The 23,082-nt window shown below is 37.2% G+C and overlaps 1 protein-coding gene across 1 annotated transcript in view; it reads left to right on the top strand.

Moving 5' to 3' along the window:
- Positions 1-23,082, top strand: part of LOC134673595 (putative epidermal cell surface receptor) — an 86,787-nt gene that overhangs the window by 21,239 nt on the left and 42,466 nt on the right. Inside the window, exon 2 of the mRNA XM_063531595.1 lies at positions 6,443-6,562. Coding sequence (XP_063387665.1) covers positions 6,454-6,562 — 109 coding nt within the window. The 5' untranslated portion in view covers positions 6,443-6,453. The remainder of the gene's footprint in view (positions 1-6,442; positions 6,563-23,082) is intronic.

Raw genomic sequence — 23,082 nt, 5'->3', positions numbered from 1 at the left:
CGCAACATCTTTCTAAGGCACCTCAGTACCTATCGTAACCTATACTTCACATTTTACCACGTACTCAATCCTTCTCAATAACCAATTACATCTAATTACACGATTTTTACTCTTATTCCTATGGTAACAGAACTGTCTTCAATGATTCGCCTCTATAGTCGAAGGGATTAGATTGCAAATATCAAAGGCTTCGAATGTCATAATTGTTCCATTAACATCGGGCCTTTTGTATCTAGCGCGTTGGACAGTGTAGTTAATCGTAGTGCTCGCACGCGCTCATATCCGTCCTGTGAAACTGTAAATTCTCTGATCTGCATTCAAGTAATAAGCGGTTGATGACATGTTATTTAGCTACCTACTAATGCAGCTCTTCATATGAACTTACGGTTCTGAAACTGATTAAGACATAACATGATTTAAATTGAAACATTCAATGATGATCATGGATGTTTTTCCAAAATAACGCAACATCTTGGTTATACCTCAGAGGGACGGAAATCGCACACCTTCGTATTGTGCGAGCGATTGCGAGCGATTCTAGCTCTTAGTGAAATAAGCCTTATCCAGGCGTGGCTTACTCCGCGATTTCGTCGCTTTGCTACAGGTAGCTAAAAGTACATTTGTTTCACACCAATTTTGGGGAAAGCCATAAGCCGCGCGTGGCGCTGTCGCCACCTAGCGGCCATATCTGTGCTGATCGTAACAGACGCGTTTTGTTAGAGAGTGAGTCTTCTGTACCTAGTACTATTATTTATTCTGTGCCTTATCCAATTTTACATCATTTAAAAGCTAATTGAATAACCTAAGAGTGAGTGAAATTTTAGAGATTGTCCAATTCTCCTCGGATTTGAGCTTAGACTTTCCTTACTTGCTACTAGAAAAGCTTGCTTTGAATTAAATAAAAGAGTCTCGCACCTCGTGATGCATCAGTTTTCACTTCACCCACAAATAAGGAAATCAAAATGATTATTGCTTACTTTCAATCTACCCAAGTGCAAAGCTTAGATCCAGGCCAGATCACCGGTAATCATACAAGATTACCCGTTTTTATCTTTCGATTATAAACGCCTGTTCCCATCGCGTTCCATCGACAATGCAGAGAAATTTGTGTAGAAACAAATGTTTTGTTAAATGTAGCCAATTAATTTGCTTAGTAAAAGCTCGTAATTATTTTGAGAGTTTCTTTGCGTGTTTAAAAAATGTTTAGTTGTGTATTGTGTAACGTGTTAACACGACTTTCATAGAATAAACGTTTTGATGTTCAGTTTTTACAATCTTTTGTGTGAGTCATACATACTTATAGAAGAAAGTCAGCAACATCCACTTTTTATGGTTTCACACCAAAAAGGTAAAAAAGAACCTTTACTGGTTGCTGACTTTGTTACCATAAGACATATATTTATGATAGAAACAAAACGTGGGGAAGCCTGTGCCCATCAGTGGGGCAGCATATTAGGCTAATAAAAAAAGTTACAGCGCTGTTATTCACCATAAGACATACTAAGAACTCTACTAAACTAGAGGTGAAAATGTCATTGTGACCACGTATTGCTCCTTAGCCTTAGATTTATTCAAAGTTGCTGGTCATATCGTAAGTTTGGTCGCATGAAGAACAGTAATAGCCCTACTATTAACTGAGACAATAGCGACCGTATGTCACATGCATCTGGCATGGGAAGTATGAAGAAATCGACCCGGTTCGGAGCTGCTGCGATTTCACGCTGCTGCCGGTAATTTTAACGAAGATAATTCAATTCTGTCACTTCCTTGTTAGGAATGTCATGTGCACCATGAAAATTCAGCGGAAAGTGGCTTTTCGATCTTATAATGGTATATAACTACAACTATTTAATTGTTATTTGTTACGGTGATATCAAAGAGTTAGCCCTTCAGTAAACGTGCAATTGTAATTAAAAAATATGGTAAATAATACACGCTTTTTTGTAAATTTTAAACGCTTACCTACTTATTATAGTCACTAACCTACGAAATATGGGGATACCTACTACCTATATACTTACATAGAGTCATACATTCCACGACTCTTCTCTTTCCGCACAGACTCTGACAGAAGGACGGGCGGACTAAACTAAAATGTATTAGTTACACTTACAACATAATATTAACAATATCTGTAAACGTCCTAGTTCTGTAATAATATTCATATTGACGTAAAGACTCATTAAAACCGACGCTAATAAGTACTAAGAACTGACACAGTTACCCGTTTAAGCCGTTAGTTCCGATCCATGAAATTTTGATGAATAGCATGTGAAACATTATAATATCTTTTGAAATCTTTGGCGGCATTTCGTTGAAAGACATTGTGGCTGAATGGTCGCTTTCTTTGCCTTAATCACGGGATTTATGAGTGTTGCCGTCCCAGCAACAATGCGTAAGCCTTAATAATCTTTTTGTTTAAGTCGAGACGAACTGTCATTCTGAAGGACCGTGTCTGGGGTTTTTGTCTTCAGAGTTATGGGGGAAACCCGGCAATTAACAAAAACAAAGCAACAATTAGGTTTGAATGTGCTCTTTGCTGTTGAAATTTAATGAGAAATCACGTGTTATTAAAACATCCGGAATCATTAACATTCGAGATTATTATGAGTAGGTAAGCATGTCTTCCACTCCCAAATGAGTTATTGTGAAGGTACTATCGGCCAAAGCCAGAGTCGACCACCTTAAAGGCGCATTTTGTTTGAAGCGGGAACATCTGCCCGAGGCTCTTCAGCTTTCGTCCACCAATGAAATTTGGGGGCGGACCACTAGAATTTCTCTTGAAGTTTTTTGTAAAAAAAATGTGTATGGGTATCGGTCATCTGTTTGAAATGCAACGTCTGGTCATGTCCTTTAGGACCCCAGCAGGTAAACGCAGTTATTCGATGCTTGACTGTCCAACGAAAAACCCCCACGCTATAGTGAACGTCTCTAATATTTTGGAGCCCTGGACTAGTACCAACTGTTGGAACAGGAAGCTCAAAATATGTTAGTCCCCGTATGGTGTGGATAGCTTTGTAGACTAGGAAATAAGTATAACTTATAACGCCACTCCAAAGATGCGCAAAAGGACACTTGTAAACTACTTTTAATAATAGGTTTAGGTTTTATAATATAAAATTACGTTTAGGTATATGATATGGAATATTGATCTTCATAGCTCGGGCCCATGCAATCCCTATGTGAAACTACTTTTAATATTACCGACCATATTCCAATACAATCGAGCATCAGTTTAGGCGACAATAGTTGAACGCTCTGTACTGATTTTACTATAAAGTCGAGTTCATTTAGGGTCCATATTGGGTAGCATAATAATTGATTGTCCTAATGTAATGTTACGCATAAAACTCATTTCGCATAATTGTTATTGTGCTGGAAATATTAACATTTCTGAAAAATTATAACACAAACCTAACCTAACCTACCCTATTCTATACAACCTATGCAAAATATTTTGGAAAATACTTCCTGTTTCAGCTGGAGAAAAAATATGCGAAAAGTGATTTATATGATATTATAGACATACACGGTGATTGGAAATTCACCGTATTCCTTGAAAGGGGTTATTCTATAAGTCATTTGCAATGATTTAACTCCAGTCAACTAGGGGTCAAAACTCAATGGTTTTCAAGTTTTTTGAGTTTTTAGGTTTTTGTTTAAAAAACCCGCCTTTCGACTAAAAAGTGGTAATTGTGAAAAAACTAATGTATCTAATGTAATAAGTATGTGCGTTCAATTTTGCATGAGCTGCATGTAGAGTAAGTAAGTAAATATTCTTTATTGCACCAATAATTATACATTTTACATACATGTAAAACTACAAAGAATTTTTAACGGAAAAATAGAACCGCAATTCAAACTTTTTCAAAATTGTTCGTAGTCAATATAACAAGTAAGTGGTAGTAGATACAAAGAGGTTCAATAATCTACGACAGTAGAAATCAATTGGACTTCCCGACCTTGTGCGAAAGCGACAACTAATTTCAATACAATTCGCTGGCACGCGAACAATGCTTGTTACGTAACAGCCCGAACTGGCACAACATAATATTATGTGGCGACAATTCTTCATTTTTTGTCGGTCTTCCGGCGCAGAATAGCCAGAGACCGTAAATTTCCTGAATGTTGCATCATTAAGAAAAAAGTTTATTGCCTGGAACGCTGCAGTGGTACTAATAATGCAGTAAAAAGCACAAAGAAAAACTTCCATATATTCCTTCCGTACTTACTTATTTTAAAGACAGTTTGGAGAGTAGTGCCTACGTGTACGCGTAAAAGGCTAAAAGCCTATTTTACTAATTAAATAGAAAAGGCTTTTAGCCTTTTAGGCGTCAAAAGATTGGACGAGCCCTAAAAAAAGAGCTAACAGGGCTCGAGTCTTTTGGATCACTATTCGAGAGTCTTGAAAATGGAACACCGAGTCCCACGACGTTCGCGTCGGTCAGTCGATCGATCGATCCATCGGAAACATTCTGAAGTGTGCACGAAAAAGCGCACACTTCAGAGGAATTAGGACGAAAAGCACGATTAATTTAATTATTCTTTTAATATGTAAATAGTTCATTGACATAATTATAGGTAGTTACTTAATTTATATACTTATAATAGTTTATTTAACAACATGGCAAAAAAAAAAAACTTAATGAGATTAAATTACGCATCATGCACATTGTTATCTTTACGATTTAATATTAAACTTAGGTGCATGTGCTTGTTTTGTAATTGATATCATAAGGACAAAATATGCAATAAAAAAAATTCGAAGTTAAGGTTTTATTTTTCGTCAAATGGCGCTAGTTGTCAAGCGGACCCCAGGCTCCCATGAACCGTGGCAAAATGCCGGGATAACGCGAGGAAGAAGAAGGTGTTAAATCGTATTATGTTTCCATGTTAGGCTTAACTAAAACTATGTCAAAACAAACAATTGACACCAGCGGTCGGAGTGTTTCTCAATACGGCAAACCACAGTGCCCCTTTTACGACCACGAAATAAAGCAGTCTCGCTTTACTTACTTTTAGATCAAATAACCTTTGCTCCCTCTAAAAACTAAATTTTGACTACTGATATCACTAAGAACCTTTCATATGTGGTGGCCAAAAATAGTGGGTTCAAACCTTGGTTGTACTATTATGTATAGAGCAGAAAAGATTGTTCTCGAAAAAATTTTTGCATTTTTTTCGAGTAGTATTTACGACTAAATATTCACTCAGGATTCTTAACGTACAAGAGGTTAATACCTCTCATTTATTTAGATATGTAGGTACCTAATTTTGATTCGAAAAATCACGTTGCGTCCTCTTACACAACCTAATAGCATGTGGCGCCCTTTCGACTGAATGCAAGTGAAGAGGGCGCCACCAGCTACCACCTAATACGTGGGCCACACTGAAAGTTTCTGGATTCTGATATATGATACGACAATTTTTTTCTAAGTGGCCAGTCCAGGAATTTTCAGTATGCCCTAAGTAGTAGCGGAGTGGTGTTTTGACTATTAGATAAACATACAGAGCAATAGTTACTTTCCTTTCCACCAGCCGTTACCGTGTCCCCGCTCTCCCCTACTCTTAAACCCTTGTGAAGTGGCTCTCTCTGTATGATGCATGACATCTTTGCTGCACTGCAGCATTATCAGTTTACTCTAACGCCACATTATAACAATGGTGTTTTTGTTTTAAAATAATAAATATTAAAATCCCTTCACCTAACAACATTTTACCTACTAGGCTACTACCACAGCACGTAACTAAAATCGGCCTGCAAAACAATTATTGTTTTGTGATTGACCAATTTCATTGTTCATTGTATTCTATCCATAAACCTTTATCCCAGCGATAATGCCGAAGATGTTATTGACAAGGTATTGTTTAGTAGTGATTTGTATCTATCGTGTAGATAAATAGGTCATCCTAATTAACACACAAACCTATTGCCTATCCGTCATGCCTCAGCTGGTCACCTACTAGGTTTAATCCAAGGGTGCAAAATAAATGTATTTATCACTTGAGATTGCCCTAATCGCTTACCTTAGATACCTCACACGTATGGGTTTGACGAAAAAAAAATTTTGAGTTTCAGTTCTAAGTATGGGGAACCCCCAAAATTTATTGATTTTTTTCTATTTTTGTGTGAAAATCTTGATGCTGTTCACAGAATACATCTACTTACCAAGTTTCAACAGTATAGTTCTTATAGTTTCGGAAAAAAGTGCCTGTGACATACACGGACAGACGTTAGACAGACAGACGGACAGACATGACGAATCCATAAGGGATCCGTCTTTTGCCATTTGGCTACGGATTCCTAAAAAACGATATTAATTTAACATTTCTAAGCACATTTGCACCTTACATTCATAGTTTGGTAATTATTTTACAGTAAACAAAGTTATAAATACACGAAATCATTCATCCATGTCATGATGACCGATTGTTGTTCCAGATGTGGCGGTGATGGCTATGTGCGCGCGCGCAGCGCTGTTGTGCGCGCTGGTCCTCGCCGGCGCGCACGCCTACACCGTCGACTGCAACCGCGAGTACACGGACTGCGACTCTGAACTAAGTAAGTCACATACTTATACCATAGCCAAGGGTTGTCTGGAAGAGATCGCTTTTTAGCGATAAGACCGCCTCTTGTTTACCTCTGCTTGTATTTCTGTTTTCTTTTGTATTGTCTTCTTTAATGAGGTGTGCAATAAAGAGTATTTGTATTGTATTGTACAATTATGACCGAGCGAGCGCGAAATGCAGGCGAAGCGTGTCAGTTTTAGCTTGGACAAAAATAATTTCGTAGGTATGTCCGGCTATCCTTTTCAATAGGTAGGTCGCATTTTTCAACCGATTTTCGTGAGATGCCGACCTAGCCAAGGTGTCAATCGCTATCGCTTCGACAACGAAACGCTTTGTGAATCTCGATCAATCTTTTATATTAGTGCGACAGTGACAGTTGCGTTTCGAACGCTGCGCAGCGTAAGCGATTGGCATGTTGGCTACGCGGCCTGGTTCGATATTAAGTTATTGCCAATTCAGTTTGTGAAATTATATCAAAATAGCGGAGACATGGAAGTTCACATGGTCAAAGTCTACAACTCACAATTCAAATAATGCTACATTTTGCGTTGTTCTCATTTGTTTTACTGAACCAATTTAAACAAAAGGTCTATAGTAATGAAAGTGTCAATGAAGGCATTAAGTCCGCCATTTGTACATTATTGTATTATATTTTGTGCAATAAAGTTTAAATAAATAAATAATGAATAGACATCGTAAATTTCATAGCATTTTCGGTGCAGCGGAGTGGTGTTAACGGAATTGGTATAAACAATTTCAACCCTAATGATTAATTAGCATTAATTACGTTAATATTAACCTTAATTTATCATTTCAGTTGGAATTATCTCTATCAATTCCGTTAACACCACTCCGCTGCACCAAAAATGCTATAAAATTATCTACCCATTTATTGTTGGGGATATACCGGGTGTGGTCTGTAACATGAGCAAATAATTAAAACATAGATTGTACTCCTCAAACGGTGACACTTTTGTTCAACAACTTTTAAAAATTATGAAGTATTTAGGCTCCCTATTTTTCATACAAAATAAATATTATCTTCAATGGTCGCCATAGCCACGCCATTATCATGGTGATTGACGTTGCTTGTCACGCCTTAAACATAACAAAATTCGCAATACTTACATTGCGTCTTAGAATAAACTTTAAAGTGTATTAAAAATCAAACCACAAGTACTTAATTTTTAAAAGTCGCTGAACAAATGTTGGTCAATATGAGGAGTACAGCCTACGGTTTAATTTTTTGCTCATATTACAGGCCACACCCGGTAGACATCATTTCATTTTGTATATCCATGTCATACAGCCACAATTATTAAGGCCATCTTAACATTGCATCTCTGAAAAACAACATTCCGACGCCGTCAACAACATTAAATGTGATTACGCCTAATTAATTACTAAGTACAGTAGTAGATATTAATGTCGTTCTGATTGATGGGGGCAATGACCTGGACAGTTAGGTGGTCCGAAAGTCTGGTCATGTACGGCGAACGGGAAAAGCTACCGTTTTGGCATCTGTTTTTATCCGGCTACGGCAAAAAAGGGTTATGATACTTTTGATTTTAGCTATCTGTGAGGTGGTGAGGGAACTATCAAAATGACTGTCGCAAGAAGAAGAAAACGATGGAATCCGGGTTTTTGGTAATTTTGCTGCTGTTTTTGGAGTGTTTTGTGTGAATTTAAATTATAAGTTCGAGCTAAAAAGACCACAAATTTAGATTTCTCGGTACAGTCGGCATCCAAAGTAACGGGTCAGACTACGCATCCAAATTAAGTATCTATCATTATTGAATAGCTTAACAAAACGGGATATGTCATTATATGTAGAATAATTAGACTGTACCGAATTATTTTGAATGAGACCTGTAGAGTAGAAGCCGGGATAACGCTAGGTAGAAGAAGACCTGTAGACATACTTGAGAAATTTTTATTTGGAAAAGTATTCCAGGGTTAAAGAGAAAAGAAATATAATAAAGACAATAGAAAATAAAATACTAATTGGACATCTGCTACGACACGACATGTTCCTAAAGAACATCATAGAAGGAACAATAGAGGGAAAAAGAAGAAGAGGAAGACCGAGAATAAATTATTTCAACCAAATAAAAGAAAAGGTTCAGGTCCTGTCATACCAGAAGGTTAAGGAGATGGCAGGGGACCGGACGAGTTGCAGATTGTTCCACCGACAAGAGCACAGCCCTTAAATGTAAAGAAGAAGAAGATTCCACGTTGGCAGATACATTTGGTGCGTTGTTTCATACGCTACTAGGTATAGATAGATGCTGACGGTACCTACTAATTCCCTCGTTCAAAAGACTCAAACGCGCGCTCGAGCCGAACTGTAGATAATCTTGTTGGTTTTTGTGAAGCTTTTGTTTAATAGACGAACGGCTATTAGCGGTTATAATCTAACGACTAATTTGGCCGGCTTTGGGAGCAAATTGCTACATTACTCATGGGAGTAAAGGAGGGAATACACGTTTACTTTTTCAAAGTATTTTTTTTGCATTTTATGTAGTTTTTTTTTGTCTATAAAATACTTAAGTAGGTAGGTACCTACTTTAGTTTAGAATAAAATAGAATAGAAGAATAGAAATATTTTTATTCGTGAGCAAAAACACAAAAAAGAATATTATTTATTAGGTACCTACTTATTTGTATCATTTAACGAACTGTACCTATGTGTTTGATATACGCGTGGTTATTTTAAAAACTTTGTTTTAAAAGTAAAATCTCACCCGTTTCGTCTAAAATGAAATTTTCGCCCCCAATAATCGTAAGAAGTAAGCAAACGAACATTCCAAAAGCGGCTTTTAATGTCAATGTACATTCTTGTCGAGGCAAGTGCCCACATAATCCCCAAATTCCATATTTAATTCGCGATAAGCCGGTGTGAGCGCAGCCTAACGTTTTTTTTATATTTGTTTTTTTTTTCGGTCGGCCGATGATTCTGTTACCGCACTTAATACGCCGGTAGACGTCTTTGTGTGGATGAGGCTTTAGAAAAAAACATAGCTTAAATACTACCTATAAGTGACATTAAATACTTTATTTCATTTACTTATTTATGTATGTAGGTATTATACTTTATTGCGCATAGAAATTAAAACACGAGAAACTCAGTTACAGCGTAAATTAAATACCTACAACAAAGGCGAACTTATCCCTGTATGGGATCTCTTCCATAGAAATACCATAGAAATTTAGATTTTGCTCGACTTAACTGTTAATTTTTCAGAGTTATATTCTTGACCGTTCGACGATAGCATAGTATCCAAAAAAATATGCTTTTAACCGTCCGCGGGAACCTTAATATCCAAAGGGGTGGAAGAAAGATTTGATTTCAGAGCCATCTAACGGAATATTTCGGCATTATTTACTAATTCTCTTGATGCGACAACGTAGCCTAACTAAATAGTTAGCTCTAAAAAAAATTAGATGGCAGTGTAGTTACAATTTTTGTAGAAAATTGTGAATGCGCTGCGCGGGGCGTGCGTCGCTAAAAAAAACCCGGACGGTTGACAGGAAAACAGTCTCGCGGGCCGGACGGTTGAGTGGTTATGGTTAATATAGGGGCATTTCACATGTAAAAAATAGAACATAAAGAGAAACATGGATAGATTATGCTCATTATGTTCTTACACAAAAGTAACATGTAAAGAGTTACAAAATTAACAACGAACTCGACTAATGCCACGGTGTTACCTACAAAATATCGACGACCGAAACTAAAGTTTCCTTAAACTTGTATGTGAGTTGTATGTATTTGAACAAGTTAAAGCTTTTAGTTCAATTGTATTGTGTAATCATTTCCGTGTGTAAAAAGTTCGTTTGAATGCCGCTCTACCTGGACAAGTAGGTGGACCGCTTCCTTTTTTATTCCTTGGAAGTGCTTTTTGTGTCGCTTTACTTTGGTATCCAATCCTAATGTGCAAATATGTATTATGTAGGTAGTACTGCTGTCTAATAGTAATTTATTTATTAAAGGTAAAAAGAGTATTGTAGACACTACAAAGTCTATTTTTTTCAGCATTATCCGACGAAAAATACATGAAAAAATAGTACGTGTCGATTTAAAAAAAATTACGAGACGTAGTGAAACACCTCAGTCTAATAACCCATTTTTATTCCGACATTTATCAAATAAAATATTGTTTCGCCTATGAGTCAGCGACCAATTTTGCAGTATTATATATATGTTTATTGGTTGCAAACCGGTCAGTGTGGATAATGTTATGCCCGTAGAGGCCGTGCGAATATCGGTAAACGGCATTGCTGTCTTTTGTTTTCACTACTTTATGGATTTAGGTATTGGACTATTCCAATACTACAATTATGGTCCACAATTAGGTAACAAAACCAATGCTTTTCTTTTGTTTTGCCTGAGTTTATCTTGCCTCAGAACTGCGTCATTCAAATAATAGGCACACCTAAACAAAGATATTATACCTAATACGTATTCGTGTGATTTTGCGGTATGTAAAATACCTATTATTCTATTGCAATTCCTTGAAGTAAATTTAAAGTGACTGCTTTTTGATTGGAATTAGTATTGATTGACATTAGTATTTAATTATTTAATTAATGTTGTAATTAGGATGACCACATCACGCATGAGCGTGATTCATAAGTTTCATGAATATCCGTGTCCGCATGAACGTATTTCTAAATTAATATACCTTCCCACGCCATATATGAAATCTTTTCCACATTCTTTAAATTTACTATAAAATATTTTAACGGTAAATCCACACAAATCTTTAGTGAATGTGTGCACGTGGGCCCGAAAGGCTCTCAATGAGAATTCCAAACCGGCTCAGGAGATAACATCCACGGGCCGCGTCCAAATATTTTACCACCTGGCACCGCTGCGTAACTCTATACGAAGCTTGGAAGAATCAACCGTGTTACACTAAAACTGTATACATTTTGTGAGAAGTTGGAATGTTTTGAGTGCGGATAAAACATAATACAAATAATATTTTGACATCTATGCTCGCGCAATTTTCTCGTGATTTGCATGTGAACTCGGCCATACTTGAATATATAGAAATAGTTTTGGCTGACCGCGTCATAAAATATGAAAAACACTTGTTTAATTTCCTTTAACAGTTTTTACATTTTATGATGGCTTGTTTTCTTTCAATTCGTATGCTCCAAATTCCGAGCTCTTTGGATTTCAATAGGAGAATAAAGAGTAAAGAAATGGCATTAACTGTGTCATTTATAGCTGGTTGTACAAGTATAATTCTCTTAAACCATACCTTAATTAAATCCCAACCACATAATTATACAAACATAAAATAGGTAACTGTCTAATGAATACCCAGAAACATCAAAAGATGAATCGCCCCGGTGTCGGTCAAAAAAGCCTCAAAAAACTCACTGTATTCAAAAGGGAACACATCGTTTCAAGTTACTGAGGCGCATTCGCTCTTTTTAAATTCGAGGTAGCCCAAAAATATGGCGGAACCGCCCGAATAGTGAAGTCGTGACTTCACCGCAGCCTTTTTCGGAAGGCTCTACGCATTCCTTGTTTTGGCTCGTTTTATTTTCTGGTTTTTGTGCTCGGGCGGTCATCGCTTCATCACGGCGGTTTCAACGGCCATGTTGTTGTGGAATAAGGAAACTGGTGGCGCGAACCGCGACATTTCACTAGTTTTTTGGTTGCGTGATTAATTACGCGCCACTTGCACCATACCACTAACCCGGGGTTAACCGGTAAAACCGTTAATCCAGTGTCAAATTGTATTGGTAACCATGGTAATGGTAAGTCCAGGGTTAACCGGTTAGCCCCGGGTTAGTGAATGGTGCAAATGGCCCTAAGAAGATTTATTGTTAATGTAACTTTCGTTGTGATTGTTATAATTAGTTGTTTAGTGTAACTTTGCTGCTATAATGCGACTCTTTCGAGTGGTAGGCATAAAAGTAGGACTGTAATCAATAATACTAAAACAGACAGCAGCTTAATATTAAAGCTGTTTGTAAGGTTAAGGTACTGATGCTCGACGGGGTTCCATCAGTACATGCCAACTTGAAACTTAAGTCGTTGTCAATAGAGGCACAGAATAAATAATAGTACTAGGTACAGAAGACTCACTCTCTAACAAAACACGTCTGTTAAGATCAGCACAGATATGTTCGCTAGGGGCGACAGCGCCACGCGCGGCCTATGGCTTTCCCCAAAATTGGGGTGGAACGGATGTACTTTTAGCTACCTGTAGCAAAGCGACGAAATCGCGGAGTGAGCTACGCGCCACGTCTGATAGAGCATTAGCATGTCGAGCACTAGTACGTTTACCTTACGTTTTTTCGTTAAATAGAAGACTATGTTTTGTCTCGTCGATTAGTCAGGGAAAGTTACAATTACCTATGTCTGGCATACAAAATTCGCCACGCTTCAAATAACACGCGCCCATTTTGTAGTAGATACGAGTATTTGACAAAATTAACTTAATTCTTCGGAAACAATGCTCAATACAACAGTTCCCAGCATTGCAGCAGCGGCACTTTAGCCTGGGAAGCTGTTTTGTGTAATTACATCATAGTTTTACGACATTAGTTTAATCATAAACAAGAGAAATATCACAAAACTAATCTACATAATACAAGTAACCATTTTATGAATATTTGGACTTGTAACACTATTTTTTGCATGCGTGATGTTATGTACACTGGCGTTCAAAAGTGCATTCAACCGTAATTTTAACTGCCGTATTCGAACTTCAAGATATTCACAAGAGACGACTCGTACTAGATCCATTCTAGATACGTTATAGTTTAGATATCAACTAGTTCTCTTTTGCACTGCAATTCGGGCAACCAATGTCACTTTTACGTTAGATAGAGTAAGATATCTATTAGATGTGAATTAGACCTCTAAGTCATATCCTGTGGAAATCGTTCAAGAGTATCTCCAGAATCGCGCAAATGTCTAATTTGACAGGTTAGATCTTAAACATATGGTTATCGTATCTTGGTGATGTCTATTTCATAATCCGAATCGGGCCCTAAGGCATTACGGTCGACAACAGAACTATCCATGCACTTTTGAACGCCACTGTACAGTTCAATAACATGTAATTAAAGAAATGTTATGACGGAAGTTTATTCACTTTCCTTATTATTTTGTGTCGTGTCAACTATGCGCTAAAATCAATTTTTTTCTTCAATTTCCTGCCCTATGAAGTTATAATAATAGTTGTATTTAATGTAAACTTGATCGAGGCCACTATTTTTGGTACCGATTACAGTTCTAGAATTGTAATTCTAGAACGGAATAATCGAAAGGGTTATGTAGTTACCTATAGTTATTCATTCCACGCGAAAGCTTAAAATGTTAAGAAACTATTATTTATTGTTAACATTTTATTACCCAACCGTCGGTTTTTGTGCCACGATGAGTACTATCTTTGATAAATAAACCATTGTTTCATTTGTATCGTTAGTAATATCGTGAACTAATCGAAAACAACGAAAACGTGAATCCACGAATCGTGTCCCAATTAGTTACCCGAACTCGAGACGAGGCGTGAGTGAGGCTTTAATAACTATAAGGATAGAATTTTAGATATTTTTTAAATATTCCTTTGAAAATATTGTTAAGTGAAATAAAAATAGTTGGGTTCAGGTACTCCAGGGTGCTTAGCCAAGATGTCAATCGCTTACGCTCCGTAGCGAACGAAACGGCAATCGACGCACTTATGGGGAGACTAAATACCGTATCCACCACGGAGCGAACGATTCTCATGTTGGCTACTCACCCAGAAGTGTACTTTATCTGCAGAAATACATACCTATTAGATGTTAAAAAGAAAATTCAAAAATATGAATACATATATTGTTTAGGTCGTACCTCAAGAAATCGGTACCTAATGCAATTTCATGCAAGATGATTTTGCAATTGTTTTACTATAACTTTTCTCTATGTAAGTACATAAAGAAAAGTCAAAATAAAGGGCCTTTTCGTAACAATTTCATCACTCGCACAGAGCGTTGCTCACGAAATGCACTCTTAGGCTGTAGGTACATAACATAGTACAGGATACAACATTACTTCACTCTTCGATTGACGCCCTTCGATTGACACACATTTACACAAGTGGGTATTCCTTATTGCACTACAAATCAAAACAAATGTACAATTTAAATAAAGTTTTACCGCTATCGTCGCTTTTACCATATCTTCCAGACAACTTTAGGGCAGCTGGAGATAAATAACGATGTTTTTAAACAAGTAGTTAGGCAATGAATAAGTTTCTATTATTTATTTTGTGTCGTTTAAATTTTAGTTTGTATCTACATAACATACCTATTGATGTTGCAGAAATCGGGCCCGATTATTCGTCAGATCACAGGCAAACGTATTTAATGCTTGAATTTAATATTTAGATACGAATAAAATATATTGGCACCTATTTTATTTTACTATAAAATAAAAGAATACATTAATGAATCTTGAGGTTAATAAAAATATACAATACAAGCGAATATAGGTACAATAAAAACTATTGTCGTGGGAGTTCGTTGAAATGGCCGACACATACATCTGTATTGTGCTTAACTGGCTATTAACGATTGAATAGCCGTAGATACCTATCCTGGTATTTATGTCCCTCAATAGGTACCATCCATCAAATCCCCACGGCCATCCACTTTCACTACCACGCAAAACGGCACAAGGTCGATGATCTACAATGATAGACCGATTCATGTGATATATGGCCACTTGCGTACTTGCGTAGGCGCATAACATGATGCAACTGCTTGACGTTTGACATGTCATATGGGAAGGAGGTCGATCTGATTATTGCAATGATTGTATTTAAGCATGTGCGCTTATGACAAGTGTGGTGAAATTTAGAATTACAATTATGTACCACATACCTATACCGTTATAAATCTAACAACTAAGAAACAGTCGACAATCGTTTGTGTTGTCTGTTATATTCACGTCCGTGTTAGTTACATTACAAACATACAAAATTGAATAGAGATATGCAATATTTTATGAATAAGTACTTTTGTATGTATAGGTATTAGGTAAATTCATTAAAGCTGGCGCTAGATTAGTACTGAACAGTCAACATTTTCATTGAATATCCGCGTTAGCTTTCGTGGAATGACTTATACGGGTACGTATAAAGAATGGAAGTTATATTTTTAGTATAACTCAATTAAACAAACCTATTCAAGTATCTTCTGACCGTGTGCGACACACGTAAACAACATACACTTTAGCTGTAGCCGCTCATACGTCAAACCTTGCCAAACAAAATGAAATTTTATGTTGTCAACACAAAGTTCAAATTAGAATCGAACAGGAGACCTTTTTATAGGTCTCTGGGCGGCTAGAGGTTAATACCAAAACGTCTTAACTTGATACTTACTTGATAAAGTTATACATCACACGTCGTTTTTATGGCCTTGCTTGCTTGATGCTCCCTTTTAATTATTCGCAAGACATTCAACCCATTACCTACATAGTACGAAACCGGTATCATTATCATACCCGAGATATAGAATAATAAAGCACAGACAGTAAGTATTTATACTGATGGGCCGTAGGAAAATTTCCAAAATTGCGAAATTTCCACTTAGTGAAATTTCGGAAACTTTCCTTTGTTTCCTGTGAAATTATCCTTGACTTATCCAACTATTTGGAAACTTGCACATTACATATATAGAGTTAGATGAAGCTAAGTTGGCAGCGATTTTGATAACACAAACTGTGCAACTGTTATTTTAAACGTCAAACTTCTATGGTGAATGGAGTGAGCACTCTATTCTTAAGTACTATATATCTCTATGCCCAGACTAAACTGACAGTATTATAAAGAGTGTATTTATGAGGATTATGAGATTAACGCATTATTGTACAAATATATACATCATCATCATCATCATCTCAGCCATAAGACGTCCACTGCTGAACATAGGCCTCCCCCTTGGACCTCCACTCATACCGGTTGGAAGCGATCCGCATCCAGCGTCTTCCGGCGGCCTTAACAAGGTCGTCCGTCCATCTTGTGGGTGGACGTCCTACGCTGCGTTTGCTAGTCCGTGGTCTCCACTCGAGCACTTTTCGACCCCATCGGCCATCTTCTCTGCGCGCAATGTGGCCTGCCCATTGCCACTTCAGCTTGCTAATCCGGTGGGCTATGTCGGTGACTTTAGTTCGTCTACGGATCTCCTCATTTCTGATTCGACCACGCAGAGAAACTCCGAGCATAGCCCTCTCCACAGCTCGTTGAGCGACTTTGAATTTTGAGATGAGGCCGATAGTGAAAGACCACGTTTCGGAGCCGTAAGTCATTCTATACATAGTTTTCACATTTTACGTTTCTACTGCATCTCATCCTATCAAGATCTACTATAGGTCAAAATTAATTACTATCAAAAGTCAATTATTGCAGGACTCCGACTATGAGATCGGAGTCTATAATTTATTCGCGTGCGCGGCGCCGGCGCCGGTTATGTCAACGTTACGCGCTTCCTCCGGTTATCGACTCCTGCGCAACTCTTTGTTTTTTTTTACATTTTACGATGTCGTCGTTACAGGATGTCAAGATAATGTGTTCTCGAGCGATAACGTACTATTTTTCTGTTTATAAGTTTTTTTTTACCGTGTACTTTTGTCTTATGTAAAAATGAATATTTTGGATAGGTACCACTTCGGTGGCAAACAACTGAAATAATCAAAGGGCCCGCTTGATGGTAAGGTAAGCGATTTCTGTAGCCTCTTGACCCATGCAAATCTAGACGCCCCTGATATAAGTCTTACTTATTTAATATTTTATTGTTAATAAGTATTACAAAACTCATTGTAACATTTGTAATGGAAAAAGAAACTAACACGTCCATAAACTTTGTAGTTGAAATAAGTAGACAAGTAGGTAAGTAAGTAAGCAAGTAAGTAGGTACTAAAGGCAGAACTATAAAGTTCAAGTTAGTCTTAAATATTAGATAGGTACCAACTTATGGAAATTTGTGGAAATTAACCAATAGAGTTGATTTATAACTACAGTCGCTGAGGTTTAAATGTAATGTAATAACAGTTATTATTTTATAGCCGCATTTATAATTCACGCTTCGCCAGCAATTACATTTACGGCCAAGGAAAGTAATAGCATCGTTGTTTATAGTTTAGCCGATCACGCCAAACTTGTACAATGAAATGCACTTTCACTGCAATTCTGTCATTTTCCGCGCAGTGATCTTGCTTGCAATTTTATTTCCCAAGGGAATGAATGTCATCATTGTTTTAATGATTAAAACTTTTGTATAATTTTAAACGGTTTCTACTCTTTAGAAAACTTTTTTTTTGTTGACTTATCTCACAGTGTAAATGCCCCCGAAGCACACTTTAATTTTATTATGAAACGTAATTACGTTTATACACAAATTGTGAATCTAACCGCCATGTTTTATTCCTAATTTACTTAATGTTTGATTTTTCTGATTTTCGATTTATAGGGTACAATCTTTATTTGTATTTATTATATTTATTTGTATCAAATTATTTATATTTGTTTATGACAAAAAACTACGTACCTACATTTTTATGTCACAATACGGCGTGATGACAGAGCTTGGGCCCCATACGAGCACAGCCATAAAACAGCTTTAATTCAGCTAAGGAAACCACAGTCCTTAAATACAATAAATGGTTGTTTAATATTAGCAATAGTTTAAATCTAAATTAACCCTCCTTAAAACGCATCATCCCGGAAATTCCTCGAGTAGGCATCATGGAAAACTAACTACCTATGTAAGTATAATCTCCATAATTACATTTCAATTTCCTTAGCTTCGTAAATGGCTTCCGTACTCGCTAGTGTGAGCTCGTGATCGTTCTTATACTATTAATAGTTGTGTAAAAAGTGGAGAGACATTGTTTTGTTTGCTTCAATGACTGTAATTTGAATAAACATAAGAAGCCCCTTAGAGACGAGAAGTCGACGAGGCGTGATACATAAGTACTTAGTAATGCGTGTCTTTTACTTCGAAATAATGTTCATAATGTAGGTACAACTCACTTGGTAGAGTATTTTTTTCATGGCATAAATTTTTTTAAAGCAGTGTAAGTATGCCGGTTTAATACATGCATAATGCAAATGCAATCTTCTCCCCATAGATAGCCAAGTATGTTGGAAATATATCGACGGGTGACAAACAAAAGTCACTAAGTACTATCAAAAATTGAAAGTAACAATGCACTTTATGACACTTGTAACACGGTTTATTGTCCAATTATTTCAATGGTGTTAGTTAGTGACTTTTGCTTGTCACCCCACGATATAGGAGTGAACTTAGAGTGCACATCATTATAATAAGTTTTATCAAGAAAACTTAATCATAATAAGATATCACCTATCTGCAATTAGTAGGTATTAAGTTCCCGTTGCACTTATTATCTGATAAATGAGGATATCCTTGTTTGAACTGAGCAGTATAATTCAGTGAGGTGTCCATTTAATTAAAGATAAAGATAAAAAAATGTTTATTCAAGTAGGCATATTACAATGCGCTTTTGAAGGTCAAATTAAACTACACCGGCTCCAACCCTACACCTCTGCCTCGAGAAGATTTAAATCCCCCCTCAATTGGAGGAGGGTATTCCAATATGGAACAAATTAAATTGACGCTTCACTGAATTACATATACTGCTCTGAATTAAACAGCAATCGAATTCAATTACTTAAGAAGACTGCCATTAACACCATCTAATGGTGATGACTGCATCGAGCCACGTTAAAAGGTCCCTTTCATTCAACCTTGATGTTTCGTGATGCCTTAACGACCTGCATGGGGCCCTTAATAATAATGTCACGATATTTCTATTAAGGTTTACCATGCTGTTGACTGTAGCCATTGTTTGTGCCAACGCGAAGGTTGAGCTTATCATACAAGTGTTATTTGGAATATGAACAGAGCGAACCAGATTTCTTCCGTTTTTAGGGTTCCGTACCCAAAGGGTAAAACGGGACCCTATTACTAAGACTTCGCTGTCCGTCCGTCCGTCCGTCCGTCCGTCTGTCACCAGGCTGTATCTCACGAACAGTTGAAATTTTCACAGATTATGTATTTCTGTTGCCGCTATAACAACAAATACTAAAAACAGAATAAAATAAAGATTTAAATGGGGCTCCCATACAACAAACGTGATTTTTGACCAAAGTTAAGCAACGTCGGGAGTGGTCAGTACTTGGATGGGTGACCGTTTTTTTTCTTCTTTTTTTTGTTTTTTTTTTTGCATTGTGGTACGGAACCCTTCGTGCGCGAGTCCGACTCGCACTTGCCCGGTTTTTTCTGTTGTAAGTGCCTATGTAGTCTACATGAGAATTATTCCGACAAAATGTTTCGAGAGTTATATTTGCATTAGCGGCTACGAAACCCTACACTGCCTCTTTGCCGGTTGTTGACACTATCTCCTACACAATCTGCATGGATGTCTCCGACTCTCGGTCAAATTGAAAACTGTATAAAGTATAAAAGGGGTTTCTCTGCGTACTAATAAAGTAGTATATACATAATTGTTTTCCATCGTATTTTTCGGAAACGTTCGTAGTTGTCATGCCACTGAAATAGCAAGACACGTTCTTACGTTTCCGTGAAAATACGTTGGAAAACAATTATCCACTACATCTGTAATCTGTATATATTGGTACGTATTCTTGCTATGCGTAGGTAGAATAGGTAGGTACGGCGTGAACCGAAAACAGTCTGTGACCGAAAACCAAAGGACAAACACTAACTAAAGTCTAAACCGAGACGTTACGCTAGTATGTGTTATGCTTCCCGTGATCTCATAACGTCAATCCGCGGAAACGCTATAACGCCACGACCAGTGAGGCGTGTGGCGTAAATAAATACAGAGGGCCTACCGCGAACTACGTTCGACGTCTTGTCTCACTGTCACACCTATAAATTCATAAGCAAGTGTGACAGGGAGGCAACACGTCGAACGTGGTTCGCGGTAGGCCCTCAGCTCTTCAGTGTTGACTGCATTTCACGCCTACCGCGCGCGTGTCGCTTAATTATGGTAAGATAATTAGATATCTCTCTCTGGATCTTCATATACTACTGTGATTAATAGTTAAATATAGTTTAGATACTTAATCACTATCACTACACCTTATAAAACAAAGTCCCCCGCCGCGTCTATCAGTTTGTGTGTTTGTTCGCGATAAACTCAAAAACTACTGAACGGATTTTAATGCGGTTTTCACCTATCAATAGAGTGATTCTTGGGGAAGGTTTAGGTGTGTAATTTGTTAACCCGTGGGAAGCCGGGGCGGTTCGCTAGTTATTAATAAGTATGTTGTTATTAATTAATTATTGAAATTGCTTACTTGCTGTGGCACCAGCCCACGGATGCTATTGATAGGATAATTATTAGATCAATTTTTTTACAAACTGACTTTAACATACTTAAACGATATTCCGCTAACGAACTTTGTTAGTTCAAAGGTTTTAACATATAAATCTTCGTAGCTATATAACTACCTATGGTTTCGTGCGCAGACATTTTCACGTGTGATTAATCTTGCGTCTAAAATTCCCACTACGAGTTAGTTAGGTAACTCTGTACCTGAGACCAAAAGTGAACAAATTCTCACTTGTTTACACGCGACTACAATCCTTATCCCAATAATTTTAAGTTCTATAATAGTGTAACATCATGGGTCCTTTTTGGTAACTAATTTTAGACAGGTTAAGACTTATGTGCGACTAAAATGCGTTTGCAAAGCTTGCTCACCTCATTCCGATACTCTTTACAAGGCATCTTGTTTAATTATATTTATTTATTTATTTATTTAATCTTTATTGCACAAAAGAAAAATCTTATAGTACAAAAGGCGGACTTAATGCCATAAGGCATTCTCTACCAGTCAACCTTAATTATAGTCAATTTTGTTTCTTAAAACGTCCTACTTAGTACCTAATGTGTTATAATTCATAAATATCATAATTCTCGTAGGATAAGTTTTATATTATTATAGGTTTAGCTGTCAGGTTTTTTAACAGAAGGCACTAAAAAAACGAAATGTAATTATAAAAATTTGGTAGAACATAGTTGAGTTTCATACCATAGAGTAAGTATCCGTGATCGGTTTGACTTTCACCTTGTCAGGGTTTTACTTATACCTATCCGTGGTCACTATGACAACATTATTCCATAACAGGACTATGACGTCACGGTATACCTACTTATTGCCAAAAAACTAATTTTGATTGAAGTAGATTCTTCCTTATAATATCAATATACAATTAATACTTCCGTAAACAAAGTCGTAACCGAACACTAATTGTATGACAGACTAGTTACGAATGTTACGTTAACAAACTGAAGCGTGTAATAATTATCAATTACTTAACCTTAAACTTCCTGCTCAATAAGTTGGCGTAACATTGGCGCCGTAATCCGGATCCGGACTGGATCCGGAGGACGTCCGGGTAGGATAATCGGACCGGTAAACATCCGGCGACACCGTCACATCGCGTGCGTACCTGCCTACCAGTTTTTAATATTACAGTACACAGATTTATAGATAGAGCACATAGGGTACATCGCCAATTATTAGCCAGTTTTCAATTACTGGCCACCTATACTAAAATGAATTCTGTGTATAGGTGAATAGAACTCATTTTTGTAAGAGGCGGCCAGTTATTGAACGAGTGGGTTGTGGATAAATTTCAGTTACTGGCCATTTTCCTTATACTGAAAATGAGTTTTATTTATCTGTAAATAGAATTCATTTTTGGAATAGGTGGCCAGTAATTGAAAACTGGCTAATAATTGGATTTTCGTACCTTATATACTAAAATGAACTTTGTTAACCTATAAATAGAAATCAAATTAAGTGGCCAGTAATTGGGGGGTGGCTAGTAATTGGCGATGTACCCTATGTGAGATCATGAGATGGATGCAACCTTAACGCAATCTGGACTGACGTACTAGTAGGTCATCATCATCATCATCATCATTTCAGCCTATATACGTCCCACTGCTGAGCACAGGCCTCCTCTCACGCGAGAGGGCTTGGGCTATAGTCCCCACGCTAGCCCAATGCGGATTGGGGACTTCACATACACCTTTGAATTTCTTCGCAGATGTATGCAGGTTTCCTCACGATGTTTTCCTTCACCGAAAAGCTAGTGGTAAATATCAAATGATATTTCGTACATAAGTTCCGAAAAACTCATTGGTACTAGCCAGGATTTGAACCCGTGACCTCCGGATTGAAAGTCAGACGTCATAGCCACTCGGCCACCACTGCTTCTATTTGCGAAGGTGCGAACAACTTGCGAAGTTGCGAAGTCCTATTGACACGTAATTCCTTATAGTAAATTATAGCTACCCATCGGCTGCATTTTCGGAGCGCCTTGCGCAAACTATCGGGAGGTATTTTCCACGATGCAATACCGGCATACATAATAGGTATATGACAGCATACACATACGTATTTAATTATTTGATATTCATTAATTTGGTAACTTGGA

Source organism: Cydia fagiglandana, chromosome 18 (genome assembly GCF_963556715.1).
Source record: "Cydia fagiglandana chromosome 18, ilCydFagi1.1, whole genome shotgun sequence".
Classification (NCBI taxonomy): domain Eukaryota; kingdom Metazoa; phylum Arthropoda; class Insecta; order Lepidoptera; family Tortricidae; genus Cydia; species Cydia fagiglandana.
Note: the sequence above shows the minus strand (reverse complement) of the source record. Positions and strands in the feature narration are given on the sequence as shown.